At 46.7% G+C, this 15,956-nt stretch overlaps 1 protein-coding gene across 1 annotated transcript in view; it reads right to left on the minus strand.

Moving 5' to 3' along the window:
• The window catches only part of LOC309555531 (cytochrome P450 2C20-like), a gene marked incomplete at its 5' end in the record, with an annotated part of 45,245 nt that extends 38,910 nt beyond the window's left edge, over positions 1 to 6,335 (minus strand). The window contains one exon of the mRNA XM_082257598.1: positions 6,156 to 6,335. Coding sequence (XP_082113724.1) covers positions 6,156 to 6,335 — 180 coding nt within the window. The remainder of the gene's footprint in view (positions 1 to 6,155) is intronic.
• Between the last annotated feature and the right edge of the window lie 9,621 nt (positions 6,336 to 15,956).

Consider the following 15,956-nt stretch of genomic DNA (forward strand, 5'->3'; position numbering starts at 1 on the left):
AGAACCTTCAATGTTGAAAGTTTCAAAACCAAAAGTTCCATATTTGTAAGTTAAAGGGAGTTTGAATCAGGTTTCAAAAAGTGTGTATTACAGAGCAACAAAAGTTGCGCAGAATGGTTTGAAAAGCTTCTGGAAGCCCTGCCTGATGAGATGGGACAAAGTCCTGACTGAATTACATCCTTTACTAATTCTACCAGGGATACAAATGTAGCACTACTCCCATGGGAGCTGCTGGTTACGGATTACCCTGGGTTACCCATAGCAACAACTTGACAATATAGCATATTATAAGTGCTTGGGTCAGTCAGAAAACAGTCCAGGGTTTTGGTTTTTTGTTGATTTATTTGAGAGCTGGAATAGAAGAAGGGATAGGTGGGATACTCAAACTGAATAACTAAGCACAATTTGCTGGGACTTCTGTTTAACACTGGATGCGGCAAGGCCACTGCTTCACCTTGCCACTTTAGTGAATAATTAACTGAACTGTACTGTACTGTGAATCACTCTTCAGGGTCCTACTCAGCACCCACTTTGTCCCTACTCTTTAGGGTTCTATACAGCACCTCCTTTACTCTGACACTCTGTGAGCTGGCCCCTTGATCCTCTGACTTCACTGGATTGGTCCCCTTCCTGGGCAGACCCCTTGGCAAGTCCCCTGGTACTCACGGACACTGTTTTTCCCGGAAGACTCTGCCAGCAGCTCCACTGTCAGCTTTACTGAATCCTCTGCAGCTCCGCTCCACACCTGGTTCACTAGGCCGACTGCCTAAGACCACTTTACTCATGCTACAAGAGGAGAGACAAGCCGTCAGCCTCCCCCTGGGACTCTGCTTCCCGCCAAAGACACCCTGTCACATCCCCCCGGCTTTTATGAGCAATCCCAGAATGCACTGCAAGAGTGCCCTCCCACTGGGGCTCTCACAAAAGAAAAATGTGTCACTGGCTAGGTTTCCTTCACTGTCCAACAGGCTCCCCTATTGGATGCAGTGGGGGCACTCCCTTAGACCCAGTGAATCACACCTGGGAACATGCAACCTAATAGATCAGGCTCCCCTGATAAGCAGAAGGAGCATACAATGCTTTTACCTGACACCTACCTAGGAGGGTGCTACACTAAGATAGAATAGTGGGACCTGGTGGCACTGGCAGTCAAGAAAAGGAGGCTCAGGCAGGGGAGGACTGGCAAGGGGGGCAGGGTGGCAATTGCCCCCCAGGCCACTTTGAAAAGTGGTAAAAACTGGTAAAAAGGCTGCACTCAGGGCTGGATTAATGTAGGGGCCAGACACTGTATACAGCTGTCAGTCCAAAACCAGTTGGGCATGAATGGTGAGCTGATTCGATGGTTCAATGGGCCACTTGACTGGACTTGCCCCCCCCCCCAGGCCAAAGGCTGCCAGCCCTCCCCTGGGCTCAGGAACAGTAGAAGCAGCTACAAGATAGAAATAGTCTTTGAAATGGACACTGTTCACATTTCAGTTCACAGTAGCCTTTAAGGAATCTGTACAGATAAGAACAATGAAAGTGGAGTTTGGATTTGACTGTGAAATGTGCTCCAAATCCAACATCACCTAAAATTCAGGATTAACTCTGCTTGTAAGGAGAGGAGTCATATCAACGTAATGTAAAGAATTTGTAAAGTTTAGAATTGTATGTCAAAATACAAATATCTTCACATAAATGAGCAATAAATAACTTTGAGAACATCCTTTTATAAAAAGGTCAGAATAAATATTCATCAGTGCTCATTCCCATTAGTCTCACATCTTCATAAATAAGATCTGATTATTTTTTTTTTTTTTGCTTATTTTCACTACGTTTTGAAATTGCAAGAATCATCCAGGATGTCCACAATTTCTGGAGAATTTTCACTTTTTAGTGAAAATTTTGCTGTGTAGGGTCAGACCCTACAAGAGGCAGGAAAAAAAAATGTTTAGTGGTTTAAAGCCCATTTGAAGTCTCTCTCTCATAACTAATTTATCTTTGAATTTCTGAAGCACCATATGATTTTTACCATTTGGTAAGTGGAAAAACATGAAAGCTTTGGCCCTACTTCTCCTATGGGTCACAGGAGTGCTAAAACCTGTTGTCAGCCGACGTCACTCCGCCAGTCCAGACTCCAGATTTTATTGTTGGGATCCACCCAGATGCCTACACAGCTGGTTTAGCCTCTCCACACACCACTGGGAGAATGAGCCAGCCGTTCCTGCCTACTGCACAACCAGGTGCTCCAGTGAGTGCTGAAGGAGCAGAGCAGAGAGCCGGTGACTGACAAATATGCTCTCTGCTCACTGAAGATTGGGAGCTCAATGATCAGTGGTCTTTGATCACTCAGCTATTGGCATTACATGTGGCAGAGGACAGATGCAGCATCTGAATAAGTGATTTTTTTATTTTTTTCAATTCCCATATTTTTTTTTAATATATCTTGCTCTCCAATTCCAGTGTTCTGTGCTGGCAGAGCTGAGTAATGGCCACACTCTTCCTGCTGGCAGAGATGCGTAACGACCACACCCTTCATCAGAACTGCCCTCATATAGAGTAGGAGAAGTGCTAAGCTAGAGAAAGGGCATGTCTGACCAGGTCTGTGAAAATGGAGATCATTACTACAATGTGCATATCTATTTCTGTGACTTCAGCTGGGCTTTACCTCCCCTATTTCTCAAACTCCGAGATATATATATATATATATATATATATATATACTCTATTCTGAGATATATGCACTGAATGAGAGGAACAGTAAAACAAAAATCACTCTGTAGAGGTCTACACAGGAAGTAGAGTCTGTAGAGGTGTATGAGCAATTATGGCTATCCCCATGTACATTTTATGAACTACACAGGGGTTGAACAGGAACTGAGTGGAAATACTGGCTTCTATTTATAGGTGGTTAATGAGGGTCAGGTGTGCAGGATACAAAGTGGGAGAGATTAATAGATAGTGATGAAGAATTCTAGCAATTCAAAATATTTTAGAGTATCTCACAAAAGTGAGTACACCCCGCACATTTTTGAAAATATTTTATTATATCTTTTAATGTGACAACACTGAAGAAATGACACTTTGCTACAATGTAAAGTAGTGAGTGTACAGCTTGTATAACAGTGTAAATTTGCTGTCCCCTCAAAATAACTCCACACAGCCATTAATGTCTAAACCGCTGGCAACAAATGTGAGTACACCCCTAAGTGAACATGCCCAAACTGGGCCCACAGTGTTACCACCATTATTTTCCAGCACTGCCTTAACCCTCTTGGACATGGAGTTCACCAGAGCTTCAAAGCTTGCTACTGGAGACCTCTTCCACTCCTCCATGGTGACATCACAGAGCTGGTGGATGTTAGAGACCTTGCGCTCCTCCACCTTCTGTTTGAGGATGCCCCACAGATGCCCATGTAGCACCCTAAAGGTAGGTGCTAGGCAAAGGTATAGTGGGCCTTGTCTGCCTAACAGCAGGGCCATGTTTTCTTTTAGTCAGGGTGTCATGGCTTCCAGGTGTGCCTACTGAGAAGGGAGTCTCCCCACTGAGCCCTGTGAGAGGCTTCTCATAGGGAAGTGGAGGAAACCCAATCAGGGGACACATTCAGGCTTGTATCTACCCCAGAAGGCAGATTATGCCGCAAGGGATTCTGGGACTGGGTATAAGTTTGGGGGGGGGGGGAGTGCGTGACACGGCGTCTTTGTCAGGAGCAAAGTCCCAGGAGGGAGAGAATATCTCTCCTCCTGTCTGAGGAAGCGGATGTCTTGGGGTGTCGCCTGAGAATCCAGAGTGCTGAGTTGAGTTCGGGGGGATCCGGTGTGCCGAGAACCAACGGAGAGCGAGAGGGGTCCAGTCCCAGAAAAGCCTACACAGGTCATGAGTACTGAGAATTGCCCCTGGGGTCTACCTAAAGTGTTATAGGGGGACCACTCCGGAGAAGGTTCTAGGATCCAGTTCTCAGCTAGCTGGAAAGGGGGTACCTAGGTTAAGGACCCTGAAGTGACAGGGGGGGTACTTAGTCAGGGGATTCTGAAGAGTTAAAGGGGGCACCTGCAGTTTGGGCCCTGATGAGACATTGTGCAGTGTCTTAGTAGAGAGTTGCAGCCGTACAGGATTTCACAACAGTCTACCTCAAGCCAGGGCAAGGCTGGGGGAAGGAGTCAGTGACTTTGCAGTACAGCAGAGTTCGTAGCTCGTTCTACAGTCCTGGACCTTCTGGACTCAAGGTCGAGGATCTAGCACTTCTTTCAAGTTAGTGTGTTCTGAGCATCAGTGAGCGTTGGCTGGCGTCAAGACAGCGCTAACAGAAAATTTCCTGAGAAAGTTCCAAGTTGTACTTAGTTGAGCCTAAAGGAGTATCCCACTCATTCCCTTCTCACATCCACTTAGTTACAATAAAACAACAAAACAAAGATGCCAGAGTTGTTCATGTCTCAGTTCTCACACCCCGGGTCGCAGCTCACATGGGCTGGGAGGGGTAACCGGTGACAATGGCAGACCCACATCAGTTCCAATGCCTGGAAAACCTGCTACACCCAATAGGGTTTAGGTCTGGAGACATGCTTGGCCAGTCCATCACCTTTACCCTCAGCTTCTTTAGCAAGGCAGTGGTCGTCTTGGAGGTGTGTTTGGGGTCATTATGTTGGAATACTGCCCTGTGGGCCAGTCTCCGAAGGGAGGGGATCATGCTCTGCTTCAGTATGTCACAGTACAAGTTGGCATTCATGGTTCCCTTAATGAGCTGTATCTCCCCAGTACCGGCAGCACTCGTGCCGCCCCAGACCATGACACTTCCACCACCATGCTTGATTGTAGGCAAGACACACTTGTCTTTGTACTGCTCACCTGGTTGCTGCCACACATGCTTGATACCATCTGAACCAAATAAGTTTATCTTGGTCTCATCAGACCACAGGACATGGTTCCAGTAATCCATGTCCTTCGTCTGCTTGTCTTCAGCAAACTGTTTGTGGGCTCTCATGTGCATGATCTTTAGAAGAGACTCCCTTCTGGGACGACAGCCATGCAGACCAATTTGATGCAGTGTGCGGCGTATGGTCTGAGCACTGACAGGCTGACCCCCCTTAACCTCTGCAGCAATGCTGGCAGCACTCAAACGTCTATTTCCCAAAGACAACCTCTGGATATGACGCTGAGCACGTGTACTCAACTTCTTTGGTTGACCATGGCGAGGCCTGTTCTAAAGGGGAACCTGTCCTGTTAAACTGCTGTATGGTCTTGGCCACCATGCTGCAGTTCAGTTTCAGGGTTTTGGCAATCTTATAGCTTAGGCCATCTTTATATAGAGCAACAATTCTATTTTTCAGATCCTCAGAGAGTTCTTTGCCATGAGGTACCATGTTGAACACCTGAGACCTTGTCACACTAACGAGTCACATGACACCGGGCAGAGAAAATGGCTAACTGGGCCCCAATTGAACATTTCACTTAGGGGTGTACTCACTTTTGTTGACAGCGATTTAGACATTAATGGCTGTGTGTGGAGTTATTCTGAGGGGACAGCAAATTTACACTGTTCTACAAGCTGTACACTCACTACTTTACATTGTAGCAAAGTGTCATTTCTTCAGTGTTGTCACATTAAAAGATATAATAGAATATTTACAAAAACGTGAGGGGTGTACGCACTTTTTGTGAGATACTGTACATAGTCTAGACATGTGCAATATGAGACCCAAGCACAGCCACAAGAAGATCATTGCAAAAGTTTAAAGTGGACCTGAACTCAAAAGGGAAATATCTGCTATGTTATAAGGAATAACTAAAAAAGTATTGTGTTCCCTCTTAAGCCGTTGACTCCTCTGTTTCTTATTCCATCTGAGAACTCGTGAAGACCCCCAGGAGGAGAATGGCCAAAGATGCCTGGAAGTTTTTTAGCCATAGTCTAATTAAAGAGGTTAGAGGACAGCCCCTCACACACTGGGTTTTCTCCTTCTGATCTCTACTCCAGACCGCCAGACCACTTAAACCACCTGCCCTCTCCTATAACTCGGGAAAAATTCACCAATTCCAAGAAAGAACAGGTTCTAAGGAATGGGTCAACTATAAATGTTTAAACTGGCCAACAGAACCCCACTTGACATTCCCCCCAAAGAATGTTGTTAACATTTATTGCCCAGCATGCTCTGGCCCACAATCTACAGAGGTCACTTACCAGGGTGTAGTTGGTATCGGCTGTAAATTGATTTATATACTTCGGGGTGCCCAAGAAAGGCAGTGGGGTGGGTCCGGGGGGCAGTGACCTGTACCGTCTGTGATGTCTCCACAATGAGAGGACTATGTGGAAAGTGATGAGGAAGGTGACCAACAGAGTGAGGATTGCAGAGAATTCCATCATCCTGAAAGAGATAGATACCAACATGAACTATGAGGGGGGCCAATAATCCTCCCACCTTCCAGCCCACGGTCATCTCTTCACATTGTCCAACTGAGACACAACTGATTGAAGATTAGTTTATTTTGATAATTGTTTGTGTTGCATTATTCCTTTGGGGCGAGGCCAAACAGAGGAGGTGGAGTCACTGCTGGGAGGGAAGAGTAGACAGGAATGACCTGCTGAGTCACTGCTGAAAGCAGGGTGGCAGGGGGTGCTGAGCTGCTGACTCACTGCTGAAAGTAGTGGAGCAGGGGGTGCTGAGCTGCTGAGTCACTGCTGAAAGTAGGGGAGCAGGGGGAGCTGAGCTGCTGAGTCACTGCTGAAAGTAAGGGAGCTGAGGTGCTGAGTCACTGAGCTTAGATTCAGGTGGGGAACAGGGGAACCTTAACCGTGGAGTAAATGCTAGCAGAGGGTTCTATGCTGGGAGGGGAAGCTAAGTAGATAAGTTAGTGGAAAGGGGAGCTGAGCTAATAATTCTTTTGTGGGAGGGGGAAGCAGGGTGAGCTGGCTACCAAGTCAATCCTTTGAAGGGAAGCCAAGCTGCTAAATCACTGCAGGGAGAGGGGAACTGAGGGAGGTGAATTGCTGGGTTTCATCTTTCAGGGTCAGAGGAATCAGATCCTGCTGAGAGTAAGATGCAGAGGCAATGCTTTAAGGAGGGGTGAGTAGGAGGAACTGAGCTGCTTGGTCACTTCTGGGAGGAGAGAGCAAGAGGAGTTGTTTTGCTGAGTTGCTTTTGGGAAGGGGCAGCAGTAGGAACTCCTATGAGCAGAAATTTAATTTGACAGAGTAGGAAAATCACAGCAGCTTCACACTGATATGAAAAGTCACCTTATTGTTAAACTACAAGAGGGGTCTTCAAATTACAGTCCCCAGGCCACAAGTGGTCCCCCACAAGATTTTACCCAGACCCCAGGTGATATGCTTCTCCTCCGCTCACAAAACAGCAGTGGGGTCACTAATGTATGGAGGGACTGATGGGAATCATAATGTAAGGTGGGGACTCTGGCAGAGACCCTGATGCAAGTAGGGACTCGAGACACTACTGTAAGGAGGGATTCTGAATGGGACCCTTAGGTAAGTAAGGACACTGATGTAAGGGAGGACTGTAATGGGGACATTAATGTAAGGAGAGACTCTGATGAGGACACTGATGTAGGGGACTATTCTGACTTGGAACCAGATGTACCTAAGCACTCTTACAGGGACACTAATATAAGGAGGTATTCTGATTGGGACTATAATGTTCGTATGGACTCTGATCAGGGGAGGGCTGGCAGCCTGAGGCCTGGGGGGCAAGTCCAGTCAAGTGGCCCACTGAACCACTGAATCAGCTCACCATCCATGCCCACCTGGTTTTATAATAGATATTGGTGTTATGATGCAAGATAAATATGATACATTGGGGTAACATAATTTAATGTTAATGGCAAACAAGGAGGTTTAACAAAAATAATGCATCATTGCAGGCTCACCAGTGCCCATCAGTGCAACCTCATCAATGCCCATCAATGCAGCCTCACCAGTGTCCACCAATGCAGCCTGATAAGTGCCCATCAATGAAGCCTCACTAGTGCTCATCAGCTCAGCATGATCAGTGCCCATCAAAGCAGCCTCACCAGTGTCCATCAATGAATCCTGATCAGTGCCCATCAATGCATCCTCACCAGTGCCCATCAATGCATCCTCACCAGTGCCCATCAGCTCAGCGTCATCAGTGCCCATCAATGCAGCCTCACCAGTGCCCATCAATGCAGCCTCACCAGTGCCCATCAATGCAGCCTCACCAGTGCCCATCAATGCAGCCTCACCAGTGTCCACCAATGCAGCCTGATCATTGTCCATCAATGCAGTGTCACCAGTGTCCATCAGTGCAGCCTGATCAGTGCCCATCAATGCAGCCTCACCAGTGCCCATCAGCTTAGCCTCACCAGTGCCCATCAGCTTAGCCTCACCAGTGCCCATCAGCTTAGCCTCACCAGTGCCCATCAGCTTAGCCTCACCAGTGCCCATCAGCTTAGCCTCACCAGTGCCCATAAATGCAGCTGCACCAGTGGCCAGCAATGCAACCTGATCAGTGCCCATTAATGCAGCATCACCAGTGCCCATCAATGCAGTCTGATCAGTGCCCATCAATGCAACCGGATCAGTGCCCATCAATGCAACCGGATCAGTGCCCATCAATGCAGCCGCACCAGTGTCCATCGATGCAGCTTGATTTGTACCCATCAATGCGGCCTCACTAGTGCCCATCAATGCGGCCTCACTAGTGCCCATCAATGTAGCCTCACCAGTACCCATCAATGTAGCCTCACCAGTACCCATCAATGTAGCCTCACCAGTGCCCATCAATGTAGCCTCACCAGTGCCCATCAATGTAGCCTCACCAGTGCCCATCAATGTAGCCTCACCAGTGCCCATCAATGTAGCCTCACCAGTGCCCATCAATGCAGCCTCACCAGTGCCCATCAATGCAGCCTCACCAGTGCCCATCAATGCAGCCTCACCAGTGCCCATCAATGCAGCCTCACCAGTGCCCATCAGCTTAGCCTCATCAGGGCCCATCAATGCAACCTCACCAGTGTCCACCAATGCAGCCTGACCAGTGCCCATCAATGCAGCCTCACCATTGCCCATCAGCTCAGCCTCATCAGTGCAGCCTCATCAGAGCCTATCAATGCAATATCACCAGTGCCCATCACTGCAGCCTCATTAGTGCTCATTAATGCAGACTGATCAGTGCCCATCAATGCAACCTCACCAGTGCCCATTAGCTCAGCCTCATCAGTGCAGCCTTTCAGTGCCCCCAATCAGTGCCCTTCAGTGCTGCCTATTAGTGCCCATCAGTGTCGCATATCAGTGCAGCTTCATCATTGCTCCTGATCAGTGGCCACCAGTGCCGCCACATCCTCTGCCCTGCTGACCCCATCCTCTGCCCCCCCCCTTTTTTAGGGTCTGATGAGGAAGCCGCAGCCATTCACTAGTCTGAACAGCTGTGGCTTCCTCATCAGACCCCGAGACAAGAACAGTATACTGCGGCTCGAGTGGGACAAATGTAGATGGTGGGGGTGCCCGATTTTAGTCTTGCCTAGGGCAGCACAAAAATAAAATACACCACTGGCCACTGATGCATTAGCAACCAGTAGCAGTTATGTAAACCCTTTGTGCTGCATTGGTGGCACCAGTGTCAGTGTTTATAAACCATTTCACGCTGCACCATACAGGGGTTAATTAACACTGACACTGGTGCCACTGCAACTAATGCAGCACAAAGGGGTTAATTAACTGCCACTGGTCACTAATGCATCAGTGGCCAGTAGCAGTACATTAACCCCCTCCATGCTGCATATTACAAGCAGCATTGTAAATTACCCAGCCAGTTCGCTGTGTCTTATGTAAAGTGTACAGTGTCAGCCTCTTCAAACTCACTTGCACTGTTACACAGGGCTTCACTGCCCAATATAAAAGTGACAAATAAAAATGTTATATTGCACCCTCTCATAAAAATAAAAAATAAACAAAAAAATAAGAGATAGGTATAGATATAGCACTCAAACAGTTACAATGTAATCCACTTTTATTGTATTCTTATACAGAAGGTTTCATGCAGCAAGTGCTGCGAATCAGTTCTGACTCATTACTAAATGTGTGCCAATTTCCTTCAATCTACCTCCGTAATCAACCTCTGTGCCAATGACCGCCACCCTCCACCACAGGTACACTGCCAAGCTAAAAAAGTGACCTTTTATTTCTGAGAGAAAGGTCAAAAAGCATTTGCAGGTATTTTTTTTTTTTAAAGATATATTTTTATTAACCTCTTGCTGACCGCCCACCGTAGTATTACTGCGGCAGGGCGGCTCGGCTGCACAAAACCACGTAGTACTATGTGATTGCGCGCGCGCGCTGCCGGAGCCGCGCTTAGGCTGCGTTTGTCACAGCAGGAGGCGGGCTGCGGGAGGAGCGGCGGCGATTGCCGCTGCCCTCCTGCGATCATCATATAAACTGACAGAAGACCAGCCTACTTATGTAAACAAAGCAGGCGAGTCTTCTGTCAGATAGGCAGGGAGAGATCAGGAGTTTCAGCTAAGCTACAACCCCAATCTGTGCCTGTCACAGAACCCCCCCCCCCCCCCCCCATCAACACAGTCAACAAGCATATTTAGGCACACATTAACCCCTTTGATCACCCCCAGTATTAACCCCTTCCCTGCCAGTGTCATTTATACAGTAACAGTGCATAATATTTAGCACTGATTACTGTATTAATGTCACTGGTCCCCAAAGTGTGTCAAAAATGTCAGTTAGGGGTTCTGTCAGCCGCAATGTCACAGTCCCGCTAAATAAACGCTGATCGCCGCCATTACTAATAAAAAAAATAAAAAGTCAAAAAAATCTGTCCCGTAGTTTGTAAACGCTATAACTTTTGCCCAAACCAATTAAAATACTCTTTGGGATTTTTTTTATTAAAATATGTAGCAGAATACAAATTGGACTAAACTGATAAAAAAAAATTAATTTAATTTTAATTTTTATTGGGAATGTTTTATAGCAGAAAGTAAAAATATGACGTTTTTTTCTTCAAAATTTACGCTCTTTTTTGTTTATAGCACAAAATCTAAAAACCGCAGAGGTGATCAAATACCACCAAAAGAAAGCTCTATTTGGGGGAACAAAGGACATCAATTGTATTTGGTTACAGCGTCGCACGACCGCACAATCATTAAAGTAACGCAGTGATGAATCGCAAACAAAAATGGCCTGGTCATTGAAGGGGGTAAAACCTTCCGGAGCTGAAGTGGTTAATTTTTAACAAAAACATGTATAAAAATAACAGACCTTTGAATTTTTGTCCTTTTTTTCGATAACAACAAAGTTGTAGCTAGACAAAGGGGTATCTGAGTGAAAGCAGACATTACTTAGCAATAGCAAAAATACGATCAACCAATTAAGGGATCCAACAAATAAAACAGAGAACTAGCAGTAGAGGAAACATTTGGGTATTTGGATTAGTGCAAAACTCTAACAGAAAATTCTGATTCATTTGCAGGTAATAATCCAATAGTTTTCTATTAGGGAGATTTGCAGATATAAACAAGGACAGCATGGAAAAGACCACAATGCACAATCCCTTAACACTTTATTTATATAAAAAAAAAAAAAAAAAAAAGCAGTAAAAAACTCACATGGGGGGGGGGGGGGGGGGGTCCTCAGACGGCACTTTTTAATCAGCACACATAGCCCATATAGTGTACGATCTCCTGATATTCTGGGACTGATAAACAGATCTCTCTCCCAACGTGATGACTTCCCAAGCCCCGCCTACTCATTGCATTTCGTCACTTAATGATTTTCCTGGATTTACATGGGGGTGACCTATGAGATGTTACCTTATAAATCCCTCCGTGTACAATACGCCCTTTGTCTCCTCCTTTTCTTTCTCTTAACTCTTTAGTCAGTTAGGTTCCAAGTCATGTTGCACATAATGATATTTGATACAATTACATAAGTGCCCTCTAATAGTAACAAACTACAGCAACATGATACAAATAAAATAAAAGCTTCCCTCCATAAAAGGTTATAAACATTGTCCTGATCTACCTTTAGGACATTAACAAGTGGTTATAAACATTATACTGATGGAGCATTCCAACATGAACATTTATGCATGAAAAAATATAGCAAAATATTCAGTATGCACACCCATCAGAAGACCTACAAACACACACACATACATATACAGTCAGGTCCCTAAGTATTGGGACATCGACACAATTCTAATCTTTTTGGCTCTATACACCACCACAATGGATTTGAAATTAAACAAGATGTGCTTTAACTGCAGACTTTCAGCTTTAACTGAGGGTATTTACATCCAAATCAAGCGAAAGGTGTAGGAATTACAACAGTTTGCATATGTGCCTCCCACTTTAAGGGACCAAAAGTAATGGGACAGATTAACAATCATAAATCAAACTTTCACTTTTTAATACTTAGTTGCAAATCCTTTGCAGTCAATTACAGACTGAAGTCTGGAACACATGGACATCGTATATTATATATTTTACTGATGGGCGAACATCGGCCGGGGCGGTTTGCGAACGTCAGCCGCAAATTTTCTCAAAAGTCCGCAAACCAGCGGACCCCATTGACTTTAATGGGAGGCGAACTTTAAAAACCTTTGGGTCATATTTGCAGCCACAAAACACATACTAGCTGTGCACAAATTGTCCCAGCACATGGACAATGTCATAACAGAAGTATTGCAATTGGAAACTTTGCCCTAAAAAATTTTATTTTTCATAAATCAGCCAGAACTGACAGCAGCCGGTAAATACATATCAAATACCTATAGGGTCCATTCACACATCTGTAAAATGGGTCCGCATCCATTCCACAATTTGGCGGAACCTTTACAGACCCATTGATTTTCAATTCCAGTCTGAAAAATTAGGCATTCACAGGATAAAGTAGTGTCTGCCATTTCAGACCCCAAAATGTAGCCCACGTGTTTACCTGACAGCTAAGAACGTAGTATTTGGTGGTTGGAGGTACATTAGGCATTCAAAGGATACAGAAGTGTCGGCCAGTATAGGTCCCAAAAATCAGCCCACATGGGTTTACCTGACAGCTAAGAACGTAGTATTTGTTGGCTGGAGGTACATTAGGCATTCACAGGATACAGAAGTGTCGGCCAGTATAGGTCCCAAAAATTAGCCCACATAGATTTACCTGACAAAGAACGTAGTATTTGGTGGCTGGAAGTACATTAGTCATTCACAGGATACGCAAGTGTCGGCCAGTATAGGCCCCAAAAATTAGCCCACATGGGTTTACCTGACAGCAAAGAACGTAGTATTTGTTGGCTAGAGGTACATTAGGCATTCAGAGAAATAGTCGGCCATGAAAGGCCCCAAAAATTTGGCATTCAATGGACATGAAATGCCTTATGCCGCTGCATTTAGCGAAGACAAGGACCAGGAATTGTGGGTGGATGGCGGTCTGGCAGATATTTGTGTCATGAGGAATTTCAATAAAACATGGTCTACTGGTCACATGTGTTGAATTCCTCAGAGATCCATGCCTCATTCATTTTTATAAATGTGAGGTAGTCTACACTGTCATGAGCTAGGCAAGTGCGCTTATCGGTCACGATCCCCCCTGCTGCGCTGAATGTCCTTTCGGACAGGACACTGGACGGGGGGCAGACCAACAGTTCCATTGCAAATTGTGCAAGCTCTTGCTAGAGGTCAAGCCTGCCCACCCAGTAGTCCAGGGTATCATCACTCCTCAGAGCATCCACATCGGCCGTTAACCCAATGTAGTCAGAAATCCATCGGTCTAGGCGTTCCCTGATGCTGGATCCGGAGTAATGCTGTCGATGGTTCGGCTGAAAGAAGGATCTCGTATCTGAAGTGACCAAGACATCTTCAAACTGCCCTCTTCTTGCAGGCGCTGTTGGATTGCTAACCGCAACTGTCTGACTGGAAATTCCTCTGCCAGTGCACGCAAAAGCAGAATGCAGTATTTCCCGCAGCAAGGCCTGGAAGTGCTACATTCTGACCGCCCTCTGATTGTGGTAACATTTCGGCCATTTTTTGTTTGCATCGGGGGTCTAAGTATGTTGCCACCCAGTACTGGTCCTTGGCCTTTATGCTTTTTATATGGGGGTCCCCCTTAAAACACTGTAGCATGAAGGCCCCCATTCGCACTAAACTGGAAGCGGTGTAGTGGCCTGCTTCCAGCTCATCATCCAAGATAATGTCGTCCTCGTTCTCCTCCCCCCATCCACGGTTAACACCAGGGATCCTAGAATGGTTTAAAGCATGCTCTTCTTGCTCCTCCTCATCCCCCCGGCACCATCCTCCACTGACTCTTCAGGCTCCTGTTGACTTGTCTCAGATGGAGTAGCACCCACTGGGAATTCATCCAACATTGAGACTTCCTCATCTTCCTGCTCCTCGACGGCTTGATCAATGACATGACGCAATGCACGCTCCAGAAAGGAGGCATAAGGTACCATGTCACTGACGGCGCCCTGGCCGTGACTGACCAGTTTGGTGATCTCATCGAATGGGCGCAGAAGTCTGCATGTGTCCCGCATTAGCAGCCACTGGCGAGGTGAAAAAAACCCAAGCTCCCCAGAACCTGTCCTGCCGCAGAGTTCGTACAGGTAGTCATTAACTGCACATTTCTGCTGGAGCAGCCTATCAAGCATATGCAACGTTGATCTGCATTGCGTCGGGCAGCCACAAATAAGATGTTTGATGGGCAGGTTGTGTCGCCGCTGAATGTCAGCAAGGCGAGCCATGGCTGTGTAAGATCTTCTGGAATGGCCCGAGATTTTCCTGACCTGCCTCAAGACGTCCTGAACCCCAGGGTATTTGCCAATGAATCTCTGCATGACCAAGTTCAGGACGTGTGCCATGCATGGCACGCGTGTTATTTTGCCCTGTTTCAGCGCGCTGAGCAGATTGGCACTGTTGCCGCACACCCCTTTACCAACTGTCAAATTCAGCGGTGTCAGCCACTGATTTGCCTGTGAACGCAAAGCTGAAAGGAGTGCAGGACCAGTATGGCTCTTGGCTTCCAGGCACAACAATCTACATGGGTGCCATGGGTTACATGCTTGACTGCCGTCAGAAGGTTCACTCAGTGGGCAGTAAAAGTGATATACCTTCCCTGCCCGTGTTTGCTAGACCATGTGTCTGTGGTCAGATGTATCTTGGCACCTACACTGTGTGCCAGAGATCTATTCACTTGCCGCTGAACATGGCTATACACTCTGGAATGCCCTTCTGCGAGAAATATTTCCTGCCTGGGAGCTTCCATTGTGGTGTTCCAATGGCCAGTTGATATGGCAGTAGTTGGCGGGCTATCAGTTCCAACAAGCCAGCAGTCAAATGTTGGGCAAGAGGGTTATCTGGCGTCATTTTTTACGCTCCAACATTTGGGCCACGGAAGCCTGCCTTTTTCCAGAACAACTTGACGACAGCATGATGGAAGGTGGAGTGGAGGACAATTGTGAGGAGAGAGGAGAAGGAGAAGAGGCTGGACGGTGAGAGCCTGGAGTGTGGCTTTGTAGGTTCTGACGGTGTTGCTCCCACTGGGCTCAGTGATGGGAGTACAGGTGCCTTCTTAAGGCAGTCATCCCTAGGTGAGTGTTGGGCTTACTGCGACTTATGCGTTGACTGCAAAAGCTGCAGATGGCAACACTGTTGTCAGCAACGGACACATTAAAAAAAGCCCACACTGCAGAGCCATGTGCCGTCCTGGGAGCGCCAGATGTGACTGTACATGGTTGGTGGCTCGCTCCTGATACATTTGCAGTCTGCTTTCTACCTCTTGTGCAATGCAAGTTCTGCCTGCCTCTCCTCCCTATCTGCCGGTCCGTCGTCTCTCCCTCTGAACTCCCCTCTTCCTCTCTTGTGGCCACCCACATGACGTCCATAGACACGTCATCATCCATGTCGTCATCCACGTCACCTTCCCCACCACTAGCATTCGAGATCTTGGGAGTAGGCAGCAACAGCGGGGACCAACCTCCTTGGGCTGATCTGGGTAATGTCGTCAGACTGCTGA

Source organism: Pelophylax lessonae (assembly GCF_965119305.1).
Source record: "Pelophylax lessonae genome assembly, chromosome: 5".
NCBI lineage: Eukaryota > Metazoa > Chordata > Amphibia > Anura > Ranidae > Pelophylax > Pelophylax lessonae.